The sequence below is a fragment of the Colossoma macropomum genome, unplaced genomic scaffold, assembly GCF_904425465.1.
Source record: "Colossoma macropomum unplaced genomic scaffold, Colossoma_macropomum, whole genome shotgun sequence".
Classification (NCBI taxonomy): Eukaryota; Metazoa; Chordata; class Actinopteri; order Characiformes; family Serrasalmidae; genus Colossoma; species Colossoma macropomum.
The window spans coordinates 45,632,609-45,646,377 of record NW_023494791.1 but is presented as its reverse complement, the minus strand read 5'-3'; the positions used below and the strand labels follow the sequence as shown (position 1 = coordinate 45,646,377).

Here is a 13,769-nt window from a genome sequence, read left to right as displayed (position 1 = left end):
CTTTAATCCGAATTCCCCTTTATCTCGAATCACACCGCAGGAGGCAGGTGATCAGGCAGAAAATGGACCGAATTACCCGCGTTATAATCTACGGTCAGCATCGCGGACAGCAAACATAGCCATATCCAAGGTGCTGAAACCAGCCGCAATTCTGCTCGTAGCGCTATCCAAGGTGCTGAAACCGCCGCGTCTCTTAAATTTGTGCTGGCTAAGGTGCTGAAACCGCCTGCGCGTCCGTTTTAGCGCTGTCCAGCGTTCTGAAAGAGCTGCGCTTCTCAACGAGACTGTCAAAGAAACGGCAGGCACTCGAGTGCAGATGCGATTTCATGTCTTGCGATGGTTTAAAGGATGGGGACGTTCGTAGTGCTTCTTCTGAGCTTGTTCGGCGTTTCCCTGGTCGTGGCTGGTAAGTGTGAAGCACGGCTGGCTGTTAGAATTGACGACGAGGCAACAGGCTGGGAGGACTGGTAATGAGTAGCTACTGTAGCTGTCTGTACAAGTGAGAAGACAAAAGACTGCAGGGACTTTAGCAGAATGGTGTTCAGTCATGTTTTGCATGTACATGAGGGTTTAATTGCAATGCATGTTTAATCTGGATGGATGTGTGCAGGTCTCAGGGCTGAGAGAGGGTAGGATGATGAATGTACAGTCAGCATTTTGACTGATAGCCTTTATACTTGCCTATATAATGTAGGCACCTGTTGCACTGTGACTGACACATGCATACATCACACACACAACACGCTGAGTTCACAAATAAACTCGTTTTAGAGACGTGTCAGTTAAGACAATAGAGTCATCATTTTGAGAGTCTTCCATACAGAACTCACCAGGTTTTCTTCAAGGAATAGACGTCCAGCAAATGAACAAAAATGTCAGCGATTTCAGCCATAAATAATGAGTCTTCATGAACAGCAAGACTTCAGTCTTCAAGTCTTCTTTATCTACCATGTAAGACAAGCTACGTGTCTCTATATGGTCTTCTGTAGGAGTGAATTGCTGTTGTGATCCAAGTAAATCATCTAGCTTTAACTTCAGCAAGTAAAAGATTTGGCTTTTGGCCTTGTTTACTAAGTATGGCTGTAGTTTTTGAATGAAAGGAAAAGCATTTTGTTCTTGTGTGGAGCAGCCAAATGTACGCACAATGACAAATGTTCATGTTTCCTTCATAATTGTTGCCTAAAGGTTTCAAGAGATCTCTAAAGGTCTCAAAACCAAAATCATTATATAATTTTTATACAAGCATTGCCTAAAATAAGTAAAAATACAACATTTTAAGTATTTACTTTACTTTGGCACTTGTTCATTTCACATTAGCCATAAAATGTCATTTCAGACTGTTTTGGAGATCGCTCAGTTCAGTCTTGAATTGAAATATTTTAAATTAATTTTAATTATATTATGATTTTCATTTTTGTTTACTATTAAAATATCCAACAAGGCAACTGATGCTTCATACACAAGCTGGGAAAACCATTCACCATATATACATCAAATATTTTTCTTCACATTTATTAATTACACTTCCATAATTATGTTCTATGGTTTGGAAAATGCTAAAATATTTTGAAAGTGTTGTTTTATTTAAAATTTTACCAAGTGGGTAAACTAGTCCATATTTGTTGAAAGTTTTGCGTGGGAACTTTTTTAAAAAAATGGACATTTCTTTTTTGGACAAAACTTGTGAAAAGGAATAAATAATGAAAGAGACCCATTGACATAAAAATGAAACGCTCTCTTGGCATTGATGGTTTAACCCCTTAAAATGCCAGGGCCCAATTTTTTTACACACTTCTATAACTTAAGAATAACTCAAGCAGTTTGCATTGAAGTCCTTGTAGTTACTGAACAATAATTATGTAATAATCATGGAATTTTAAGGGGCTAAGAGAGTATGTTTTCTTCTTCAACTGCCTACATCCTTCATATTCTCATATAAGAAGTGATACAACCTGCAGCAAACAAATCAGCTCTAAAAGCACAGATGCCTCCAAAGATTGAAATATATAGTTGACCATTATAGAAAATGTATATACAATCATGAAAATGAGTCATCAGTGATCATCACAATCGCATGCTTACAGTCAACCCTCACATATCATTTGAGAAGTGCATGCATGAGCCAAATCGCACAAAATGCATCCCATGCATTAAGACGAGTGGCTGTAAATTAAACATACAAATCTGCTTTAAGAGTGGGTATGAAGAGGGGAAGCCCATGAATCAGAAGCTGAAGTGGTTGTTGGAGCTTCGCAACACTTTTACAGTTGCTTTCTTTTTCCGGCAATAGCAGCTACAGAGAGCCAAAGCTTTTACAGTATGACAGATCGGGGCACATGGGCATTAACAAGTAATGAGAGAGTGTTGGGACTGCCAGAGACTTTGGAGAGGGTTGACAGCCATATGACAGCCAATGTGTTGAAGCCCAAGATGGAGAATGCAAGTGTTCTGCAGCTTCACTGCTGTACAAACTCGCAGAAGGAAAAGTCTGAGATTCATAACATCCTCTTTTCACTCACAATAGTCTATTTTGATGCTTATATGCAAAGATATGCTGTTTATTTATTTCTTCTGTTTACAATTTCACTTGAATCACCATAATTTTACTCCAGTGTGAATCTGCAGTGTGGTGTTTCTACAGTCTGATGATGATAATTGTGGCGTGATTTTAATCCAGTATGAATCTGTAGTGTGTGTAGTTTTACAGTCTGACAGTAATAATTGTGGAGTGATTTTAATCCAGTATGAATCTGCAGTGTGTGTAGTTTTACAGTCTGACAGTAATAATTGTGGAGTGATTTTAATCCAGAATGAATCTGTAGTGTTTGTAATTTTTACAGTCTGATGATAATAATTGTGGAGTGATTTTAATCCAGTATGAATCTGCAGTGTGTGTATATTTAGCAGTTTGACAGTCCCCTGCACCCGTTTTCACTGGTCATTTTCGTAGGTACATTTGCCATGTAGGTGCATTTTCCAGGTTTATACTGACTGGCTGTAGCCCATCTGTAACCACACTATGTATCAGCCCCCTCTACATCATTCAACATTGGTGAGTTTCTGACCACAAACTCACTGTTGACCAGATATTATTTTGGTGGTGGTCCATTCTGAACAATATATTGCCATTAACATGATAGAGTGTGTGGTGCTGGTGCACGTGTATCAGGCAAAGGCGCATACTGGAGTATACATTTACTGGCCGCTTTAGCAGAAACCCCTCTCTTGTAGCTGCACCTTGCTGGAGTGCAATTAGAGGCTCTATTGATGCACAGCCTGAGTTAGCAATCATCTATCCCTTCATCAATGGTCAGTGTCTGACCTTAGAGCTGCACTTAGTTGGATGTTTTTTGCTAGTGGACTATTCTCAACCAGCAGTGACACCAATGTGTTGATGGTTTTGGAAAACTATCGTAAGGAGGCCTCTATTCGATCTGTATCACACGTCATTAGTAATATTAGTAATTATAGAGCATGATGGTTCACACTCAGCCACTTGATGCCACTTTTAATTAAAAAGAAATTGGTTGGACATGAATTGGTGACACTGTTCTATTTTAATTGGTTGCTGAGAGCATGGCACTTTAACTGGACTGTTTATTACTCACCATAAACTTGATTAAAGTCTCTTATCCATCATGCTGTGAAGAGGTTTCCATGGAAATTAGGTATAAAATTGGCTTTGCAGCGAAGGAGGCAATTATGAGCAATTTAACAACGAATGGCAGAGAAGTGGAATTTACACTGTCATCATTTTAGGGCGATTTGCATACAAAAAGACAATCTTTCTACTCAAGTTTTGCATTTGTGTGTGTGTGTGTGTGTGTGTGTGTGTGTGTGGCCTTTAAGTAAATATCACATCTGCTTTTTAATGAAGACAAATACACAAGAGCCTACATCAAATAAAACACCAATATAACATTAGTTTTTATAGTAAATATTAATCTGTCAGGCTGTTTCAGTCCCACTGTGGCTGTGAAAATTCAGCCCTTATTTCCCAACCCAATTGGAATGAAACTGTGTTGAAATATGAGCTCTCAGGGGTTGAAGCCAAATGCCACTAATTACTAATGACTTTGTTTGTTTGAGACACAAAGTTTAATTCTAGCTTTTAATGTAGAAAGAAAAACAATTCTCTGAACTCGCATATTTCATATACAATTGTACAGACTACAGTGCTCTACTTTCTTCAGAGTGAGTAATTATGTAATATAATATATAATCATTATAAGTCACTGACTTTTCCATAATGCTATGCACTCTCTAGAGAATAACCAGGCACTGTAAACTCAAAATGACCACTCATAATAATAATAATAATAATAATAATAATAATAATAATAATAATAATAATAATAATGATTTGACTACTAATAGCAGAAACAAAAATAGTATAATACTATTTGTATTACAATTATTATTTCTACAGCTACAAACAAAAGAATGCAACAAAAATATTACTTCTACTATTACTACTAATATTATTACTACTACTTCTACTATTATTACAGCTACAGCTTTCACACTTGCTACGATTACTACTACTATTATTAATATTTGTCTTAATAACAATAATATTGCTTTTACTATTACTAGTATCATATTCTCTATTTCCACAATCACTCCTACTACTGAAGCTAAAAATAATATTTATTTTGCAACTACTACTATTATTACAATTGCTACTATCACTACTACTACCAGTGTGCAAAATACCCCTTGGTATTCAGGGATTCGCATGTTGGCTCACTATTTCTAGTGATAGCTGGCTCCTCACTCAGCATAGCAGTGCTGATGTTAGCTTCAGTGGCAACAAAATGGTTTATTAGTTCTTCTTCTTTAAATCCTCTTTTCTAGTTTGGTAATATGCTTTTCCACACAATAATTGAGATCTTATATATCTTCCCTTTTGTCTTTGGTTTGAGAAATGAGTGACAATTCACTTTTTCCACCAAACTCTTGGGAAAATGGGAAAGTTTTCAGATTCATAAATATGTTGTGGCATAATGTAAAGTTTTTCAGAGGAATCCCAGGCAGTTACAGCTGCTGGGCTATGAAGGACCAACTGGGTGAATTAGTTTGCTACAGCGCCACCATGAGGCAGAGCAGTGCTTCATCTGTAGTTGTTAGTCAAGAATATCAAAAACAGAAACTCAGTTGTGGACTGGCGACCCGTCCAGGGTGTATCCTGCCTTCCGCCCAATGACAGCTGGGATAGGCTCCAGCACCCCACCATGACCCAGAAGGATAAGCGGTTTAGATGATGGACGGATGGATGGAAACTCAGTTGTTTTTGCAACTGAGCAGCTAAACAATGACAGCATAACATAATAATAAGTTTCTTTTCAAAGAGCCCCCAGAATGTTGATGTTGAGACATTTGAAGGGTTCAAGAGGTTAATTATGAGTGCCAGACCCCCAGAACCTCTTGTATTTCACATCTTAACTGCTACTAAAACCTCAAATAATAATAATACTTTACTATTATTATCACTATTACTATCACTGCTATTACTACTGTCAAATACTACACTTAGTACAGATGTGTTAAAAACACATTTTGTCTTTAATACATTGCATTGACTCATTGCTGTGTTAAAATGGATAAAAACAGTTAGACTTATGTGTTGTTATTTAACACATTACTTTTGAGTGCGCTACTACTAAAGCAAAAAACAATAATATTGTTATTACTACTTTTCCCTTTGTTATTACAACTACTACAGCTAGTGTTATCTCTAATACTACTAATAACAATATATGCGTATTACAATATAATTACAACTATATCACAACAATATAAGTATCATTAAGTATTATTACCACTACAAGTATTATCACCACCACTACTACTACTTCTATTATTATTATTATTATTATTATTATTATTATTATTAATCTATTTAATGCTAGCATTTCCTATCTAGATCTTGCTGTTAAAATCTCTGCTTTTCTATACTACATTACAATAGCACCCCCCCGCTCTCTCTCTCTCTCTCTCTCTCTCTCTCTCTCTCTCTCTCTCTCTCTCTCCCCCCTCTGGGCTGCTAATAGGAGTTTTTCTTGTTTGTTTGGTTATAATGTATGTGTTGTGTGTTTAGTACTATGTGTCCCATATGGCCTCTTACTCCACAGAAGAAAAAAGCTTGTGTCAGCATAAAGCTCAGCAACACACCTACGGCCTTCTGCTCTTACTGAATTTACCACTTTCCCCCAGAGCAGCCTTCAGTTAATACAACAGCAAAGGCAGCTCTCTCTCTCTCTCTCTCTCTCTCTCTCTCTTTGTTTTGAAATGTCTTTCTTCTTGAGCAGCACTCTTGTACCTGACAACATGTCACACACTCAGAAGATGAAACACACATCGTCTTTGGCGCTGAAATCGCCCTCAACCATCAAAGCATGAAATCAGCTGAAAGCTGACAACACACAACACGCACGTCTCTGGACTGACAGAGAGAACAGAGAGAGTTCAAAAACACACCACTCGTCATCACCATCATCATCTTCATCATCGTCGCAGCCTGTTCTTCTGAACTTATTTCAGTTTTCCTATATGTGACCACGCTTCATTTAGGGCCTCATCAAGTACCAGTTATTCATTTTTCAGCTTTAGGATAAAAAGCAATAATCATATTTATCAGAACATTGCACGTAACAACTAAATATAAAATATCAGTCAAGAGTATTTAGTGTGTCACTCTTTACCTTTATTACTGCTTCCATTCTTTTCAGGAGACTCACTTTCAGTGTTTCGAAGAAATCTGCAGACACGCCTCCAAAGTTCAGTCTTAGAAGCTGGTTGATCATTTTCTGAAGTAATCAAACACATTCAGTGATGTTGAGGTCTGGACTCCGTCTCCTTTTCTCAGTGAGGTTCTTGACAGCTACACATCCTTTCAGACCCATAGCCCTGAGTCGTCTTCTCACAGTGGAAGGATGGAAGTGGATTTTTTCAGATCTGAAGCAGCTTGATTTTCTGCCAGGTCTTGCATGGTTGTTAAGAGTCCTATTTTCTCTGTATTTCTCCATTTTTTTCTCCTCTGCAAATATTACCTGAAGAATAAATAAGTTTTACTCAATGATCTTTAGTTTCTGTTAACTGGACATCAAATAAACTAAGCTGGTCTCTGACTTTTGCAAAGTACTGTAGAGGCAGCATTTCAAACACGTACACCCATCACACATCAAATCACAATATATTGTTTATTTGCATTTGTTGTAATGTTTTTGTTTCTTTTTGCCCCGTCTTTCTCCCTCTCTTTGTCTGTCTGAAGACAGTTTAGCTCCTCCTGTAAATGTGTCCATTAGGGATCTGAAGGCTAACTCTGCTGCAGTGACATGGGACATCCCAGATGCAGAGCCTGTCATTGGATTCGCCATCACCCAGCAGGTATGGGGTGTGATAGAGGGAGAAGAGAGAGAAGAAATAAGATCAATGAAATACTGGCAGTACTCACTGCATAATTTTGAAAAATAGACATGGGTCTAAATGGGGCACTATGATAATTGCTAAGTTGGACCTACCTGCAAAATAGTGCTTGGATCTCTCATATTGCCACTTGGGGCTATATTTAGGGGTCCAAGTATGAAACAACACTCTTGGTTTTGTTAGAATTTTTTTCTTATTATTTTTCTTATTATTTATCTTTTTCTGTCAAAATTAAATTAAGAAGACCAAACCATAAGTTATATGGAAAAAAAAGGAAAAGCACAAAAAACTTTAAAGAACCTCTGCATAGTCTGAAATAAAATGTTTTTCTTAGAACAGTACATCCATACCTAGAACTATTTAGGAACGTTTGTTTTTCAAAGAACAGTTTTAAGAAAACACAGAAAAATATAGGAAAGACAGTCGAAACCATGGAAGGAGAGGAAAAGCTAGATAGACAGTTCAGTTTAACAGAAATAAATGATGAATCACTTTTTTCTTTCTCTTTTGCTCTCTTTTGTTCAGTGAATGAGAGACATCCTTTGAAAAATGTGCAAACATTAATAATTCATTCTCTTTTTTTCTGACTCTGAAAAACTTTATTTTATACTTGGAGAGGAAGTTGAGAGCAGCTGTTGTAGCTAAAACATCTCAGCTCAGCCTGACTTTGAGCTCCTTTGAGTTTTTTGTACAAACCAACTAACTAACCTAAAATAAATGTGGCAGCAACACAGGACAGATATATTTGTGCATTTTTGAAAATATGTTTTTAAAGAAACACATTTAGAATTGTACTTAAGTATGCTGGGAGGAACAAACACTTGAATAAATGTATTTACATTAACATTTACATTTACAGCATTTAGCAGACACTCTTATCCAGAGCGAATTACAAAATTGCTTTGTTGTCTACACAGAAAATATCTTTGCTAGTTACAAATAGGTTAGAGAGAAAGCCAGTCCTGAGCTCAGATACTGCTAGAAACAGAAGCCTCTGTTGATACCCAGGGAAAAGAAAGAGAATTAAACACAGCGCAATACAACATATTTCAATGAGTACTTAACTTAGTGCTCACTTCAGTGCTGCAAAAAGAGAGTCTGCATTTGAAGACCATGAGAGAGTCTGCTGTTAGGACAGCCAATGGGAGTTCATTCCACCACCTGGGGGCCAGGACAGAAAAATGTATTTCTTAACACACAAAATTTGTATTATAATGTATTTCTTTTAATACAATATATTTAACTGACAACTGACATTAATCATATTATTTAGAAGTATATATAAAAACATGGACTTTTAAAGTACGTTTTGAACGTTGTACGTTTTTCTAATTTACAGCAATTATAGGCAGAGAACATTTTAACATTACATAAACAGAATTTAAGTATGTATAAGTTGTGTTTAGTTGTCCCTAATAATATATTTAAGTCTATTCTTTATTATGTTTCACAAAAATATGCATGTTTTGGTCGATGAAAGGTATTCAGTGATATTGAAATCTAATTTAAGTGCATGTTTGTTTCAGTATAGCTTAATTAGTAGCACTGTAGTGTAGCAGTATGTACAGCAGTATATTTACCATCTATATTGAGAGTGTTATGACAGTTATGTCTACAAATTCTATACATAAAACTACTTAAGAGCAAAAGTACAACAAAATGCATTTAATATGTATTCAATTAAAGCTTAATTTCAGTCTAAGCACACTCAGTGTGCCAAGAGTAGCATGTATTAAGGTATATTTAGAGTGTAAAAACATGTATTGTTCAAATTAAACACATTTTTCAAGGTCAGTTTTCTTTCACAGGCTTTGATTATGGTGTGTTTATATATGTAAACACACTTTCTGTTTTTGTTTATGCACTTTTTGTGAAGCACCTTGAGCAGCATTTTTATGTATGAAACATGCTATTAATATTAAATTATTATTAGTATTCATATAATTAACTGCAGTGACTTTTGCACCTCCTCCTTCAAACAGAAGAAGGATGTGCGCATGTTACGCTTCATACAGGAGGTGAACACGACCACTCGCAGCTGTGCATTATGGGATTTGGAGGCAGACACGGACTACATTGTGCATGTGCAGTCTATCAGTGTGCGTGGGACCAGTCCACCCAGCGAGCCGCTGCGCTTCAGGACGCCGAAAGAAGCCGAGAGACAGGCCTCTAAGAGTAAAGGTACATGTACCAGATATCGCACATCAAACACAATTCTCAGTGAAGAGTAAACAGCCTTAATATAACTCAAAGATGAGAGACTGGGATCTCAGTGCTCATCAATATCAGCAGTGCAGTCACACTATAATTGACACCTGAGAATTTTCATAGAAAAGTATTGCCATAGAATGAGAGCAGCTGTAGCTTAAGGTCACCATGCCCAAAGCCAAGCATCAGCTAGAGGGGTATAAAACCTCCCTCCCCCAGCATTTGGCTGTGGAGCAGTGGAACTGTGTTTTTCTGGAGTCATTCAATGAGCTTCATCTAATACCTTTGGGATGAGTTGGAGTGATTCAGAGCTGCCCAACATCAGTACCTGACCTCACTAATGCTCAATCAAATCCTCACCGCAATGTTCCAACATCTAATGTAAAGCCCTCCCAGAAAAGCAGAGGCTGTTACTGCAGCAAAGCAAGAGAAACTTACCAGTACCCTTCAGAAGAAACGTTTATTGAGCAGGTGTCTATTTTTGGACATATGATGTACCATAAGCCCAAACGTAAACCAGTTTTATTATAATATTAGAACACATCTGATACTGTATCAGTTTCCAGATCTGGAAAGGATTACAAACCTTACTGAAGTGTTGTTGCTTTAACGCTAAAGCTATCTGGGGGCATATTGAGAAACACAGTTTGTTTGAAGCCCAGCTGATTCAGTTGATTAGCATGCTGTGACCGGCTCCTGCTCTGAAACGCTCTCAGAATCAATACCTCTGATCTGATATTTGGTATTTGTTGGACACTTCATTCTGTCTGTTAGCAAGCCCAGTGGAAGGCTAATTGGGGATTCTGTAGGTTTCCTCCCAAAGCTATTGTCCTCTTGTCTCTACTTACCTGGAATTTTAAAAGGTTCTTTAAGAGATTCTTTAAAACCCACTGAACCCAGGCAGCATCTCCCGAAGCAATTCTAGACTCTGATTCTGAGTCTCTCTGGGGCAGACGGTGTAGCGCAGAATTCACAATCATTCAAAATTCATAATAGCAACATTAGGCTTTACAAAACAGTGACTCGCAGGCAAAAGGTTTGATGTTCTTAAAAAAGGGTTCTTTAAAGAACAACATTTAATTCCAAAGGTTTAAACAACCTACACATAATGTAAAGGTCTATACAAGTTTAAGGGCTTTTGCTTGAATGTTTACATCATGTGGAAGTACCTTAAAATTTTCTTTACACTTCACACTTACGAATTTCATTGAAAGAGAACCAAAAGTGGTTAATTCCTGGCAATGTACAAAGAGCTTTTTTTGGCAGAACCCTGTTTTAAGAGTGTAAATAATACCTAAATGCAAAAGAGCAAAATCTTTTTTGGTGTAAAATAGAACCATTTTTTGGAAAAGTTCTTCAAAGAACCATATACCCAGAAACTAACCAGTTAATTGTGCAAAGAAGCATTTATGCATTCAATTTTTTTTTTTGAGTCATGGTTCCATGTATAACCATACCTTTAATAAAGAAACCTTGCAGAACCAACTAAGGTTTTAAGGGTGTAAAGAACTGGAACAATAAAAAAACCCATTGGTGCAATATAGAGCCTTTTTCATTGGTTCGTTAAAGAATCATACACAATGGGTTCTCCATCATCGAGATTATAGAAATTATACCAAGTCAATAATAATAATAATAATAATAATAATAATAACAGCAACTGACCTTTGTGGATGGCAACTGAAGCAATATTAAAATGGAACGCATAAAAAGAACCATTTTTTGAACTGCAAAGGACTGTTTGACCATTTAAGTGGTTCTTTAACTTGTCATCGTTCTATACACAGCCACTGCCTTCAGAACCCTTGAAAAAGCTCCTTTTTAAGAAAGTAATAAACTTTGAGAAATTGCACTTTCCAAATTTATGGGAACTCTTCATTGTTGCAATAACTTTAATGGTGTCAAAAATTTTAACAATATGATTTTAGATCTCAACATTAAAATTTGTTGGTTGCTGTATTCACACAGTCATTTGCTGAACATAGGAGTATACAGTCATCATAAACTCATGTTTGCCATTTATTTTGTCAGACGAAGTCACCATGGAAGAAGTGGGCCAGACCACTCAACTCAGGGCAGGGGAGCTCATCATCATTGTGGTGGTGCTAATAATGTGGGCAGGTAATGACTGCGACAATTCTACTCTGAACAAACCACTGTAGCAGTGTCAGTAAGTGAATTACCAAAGGAAAAATCTGGTTGATCTGACGTAAGTAGGGAGGAGTTAAATGGACATGGGAAGCAGGAGTGGGCTTGATTGCAGTTAAACAGGGCAGAGATACATGGACACATGTAAATAGAGGGTTGATAGTTAAATGCAGGTAAATAGGTTGGGTTATCTGGACACTGTTAAATACGGGTGAGGTTAACTCAACACAGATTAATAGAACATGGTTAATCAGGTTCATGTGAACAGGATGGATTTTCACTGGATCCAGATAGATAAAGTTTTAACTGGACATGGACAAATAGGGTTAGGTTAACTTGGCAGAAGTAAACATGGCCAGGTTAACTGGACATAGTGGAGGTTAAATACAGGTAAATAGAATTAAGTAGACATGTGTCCTCTCATTCAGACTTGGGAATAAATCTGCTATTTTTTGTAAGCATGAATGTTTTATAAGACATCGTCAAGATTAAGGTCACCGTCAGTTGAGCGACTGAATGAAATATGAATGAAAAAATATGTAGTGCAAGATTTTCTTCATATTATAACAATATACAACAATATTGATGTGTTTGTGGAATACAATTTTGTTTTCAGTTTTCTGATTTTATTTTTTCTTATAGTTATCTTTGTCTTTATTTCTCAGGCGTGATTGCCCTCTTCTGTCGTCAGTACGACATAATCAAAGACAACGAGCCCAACAACAACAAAGATAAAGCCAAGAATTCCTCAGAGTGTAGTACCCCTGAGCACCCGAGTGGTGGGCTGTTGCGGAGCAAGGTATAATCGCACCTCCTCTCCCCCCCCCCTCAAGAGCTCAGAGGACATCAGGCAGGTGAATCGTTCCTGCAAAATCTGTCAAATCTCAAATCTCATTTTCATTGCAGTTCCATTGGGCCATTCTGAGGGAAAAGCTCAATTTAAATTTGAGTACAGTAGAAAATATGGTTTGAATAATCTCAACTAACTAGACTTATTTATAATGTATACAATCCATTTCATTGCCCAGTGTTTTAATAACTTTTAGCACACTATTTTACTAGATTAGGGGTCGGCAACATGCAGCTCTTTTACTGTCCTGTTGTGGCTCCACAGCTGAATTAGATTTGTAGGTAAAAATAAAATAATCCTCCTTTACAGTAAAATAAAGCTCTGCTGATTGTTCAACATCAGTTTTAACGCTAAATGGTCTTAAATGCTGGAGTTAATGTAGAACTGCTAATTAACATTTCAACCCTGAAAGTCGGCTCACGGACTGCTGGTCACATAGTAACACAGAGAACAATCTCGCCTAGCTAGTAGCTAATGGCAAAGAGAATGGATAATTTGGAGATAAACAGACTTATTACACGTATTAACACTCGGCTGGTTTCCTGATACGTTTAATCTGCAGTGAGAAACTGTCAAACACTTGAAGCTGAAGTCAGCTTCTCGTTCACCAGCTTCTCGTTTTAGAAGAAACTATCCCACTTTGAGGAAAAGTTTCCTGCCAGAGATGCAAGAAAAGAGGCTATAGCTGAGCTAAGGCTTAAAGTAAGTCTGTGTTTTGATTTATAAACAATTAGTTAGCCTATAATAACACATACTGAGACATATTTACAGCCAAAATGGTAAAACGGACAGAAAATATTGTGGCTCCCAAGGTGGTTTGATTTTTGCTGAAAACAACAAAATGGCTCTTCTTAACATTTGGGTTACAGACTCCTGGGTTAGATATTAGGGCCTGACTGCTACATCATTTGGGTGATGAATTTGACCAATATTTGGATTCCAGCGATTGGTTGCCATCACATCATAAATTTTGTCAAATCAATAGGGCTGAGGGATGCAATGCTGCAGAACAGAATAGTGAATAACACAATATACACAAATACAAACACAAATAGCATTGAATTTGAGGTTTAGGCAGGAATGCCCCTTTAAATTTTGACCACATAAAAATAGTGTCCATTGTTTTTGGTTATCA

The 13,769-nt window shown here is 37.0% G+C and overlaps 1 protein-coding gene across 1 annotated transcript; it reads left to right on the top strand.

Annotated features, from left to right (window-relative positions):
• Nucleotides 1–324: 324 nt before the first annotated feature.
• On the top strand, nt 325–12,628 carry fndc5a (fibronectin type III domain containing 5a). Its single transcript, XM_036573521.1, has 5 exons — nt 325–406; nt 7,274–7,389; nt 9,411–9,609; nt 11,668–11,757; nt 12,450–12,628. Exons 1-5 carry the CDS (start codon nt 349–351, stop codon nt 12,587–12,589), a joined length of 603 nt encoding a protein of 200 aa, XP_036429414.1. The 5' UTR covers nt 325–348; the 3' UTR covers nt 12,590–12,628.
• Nucleotides 12,629–13,769: the final 1,141 nt, after the last annotated feature.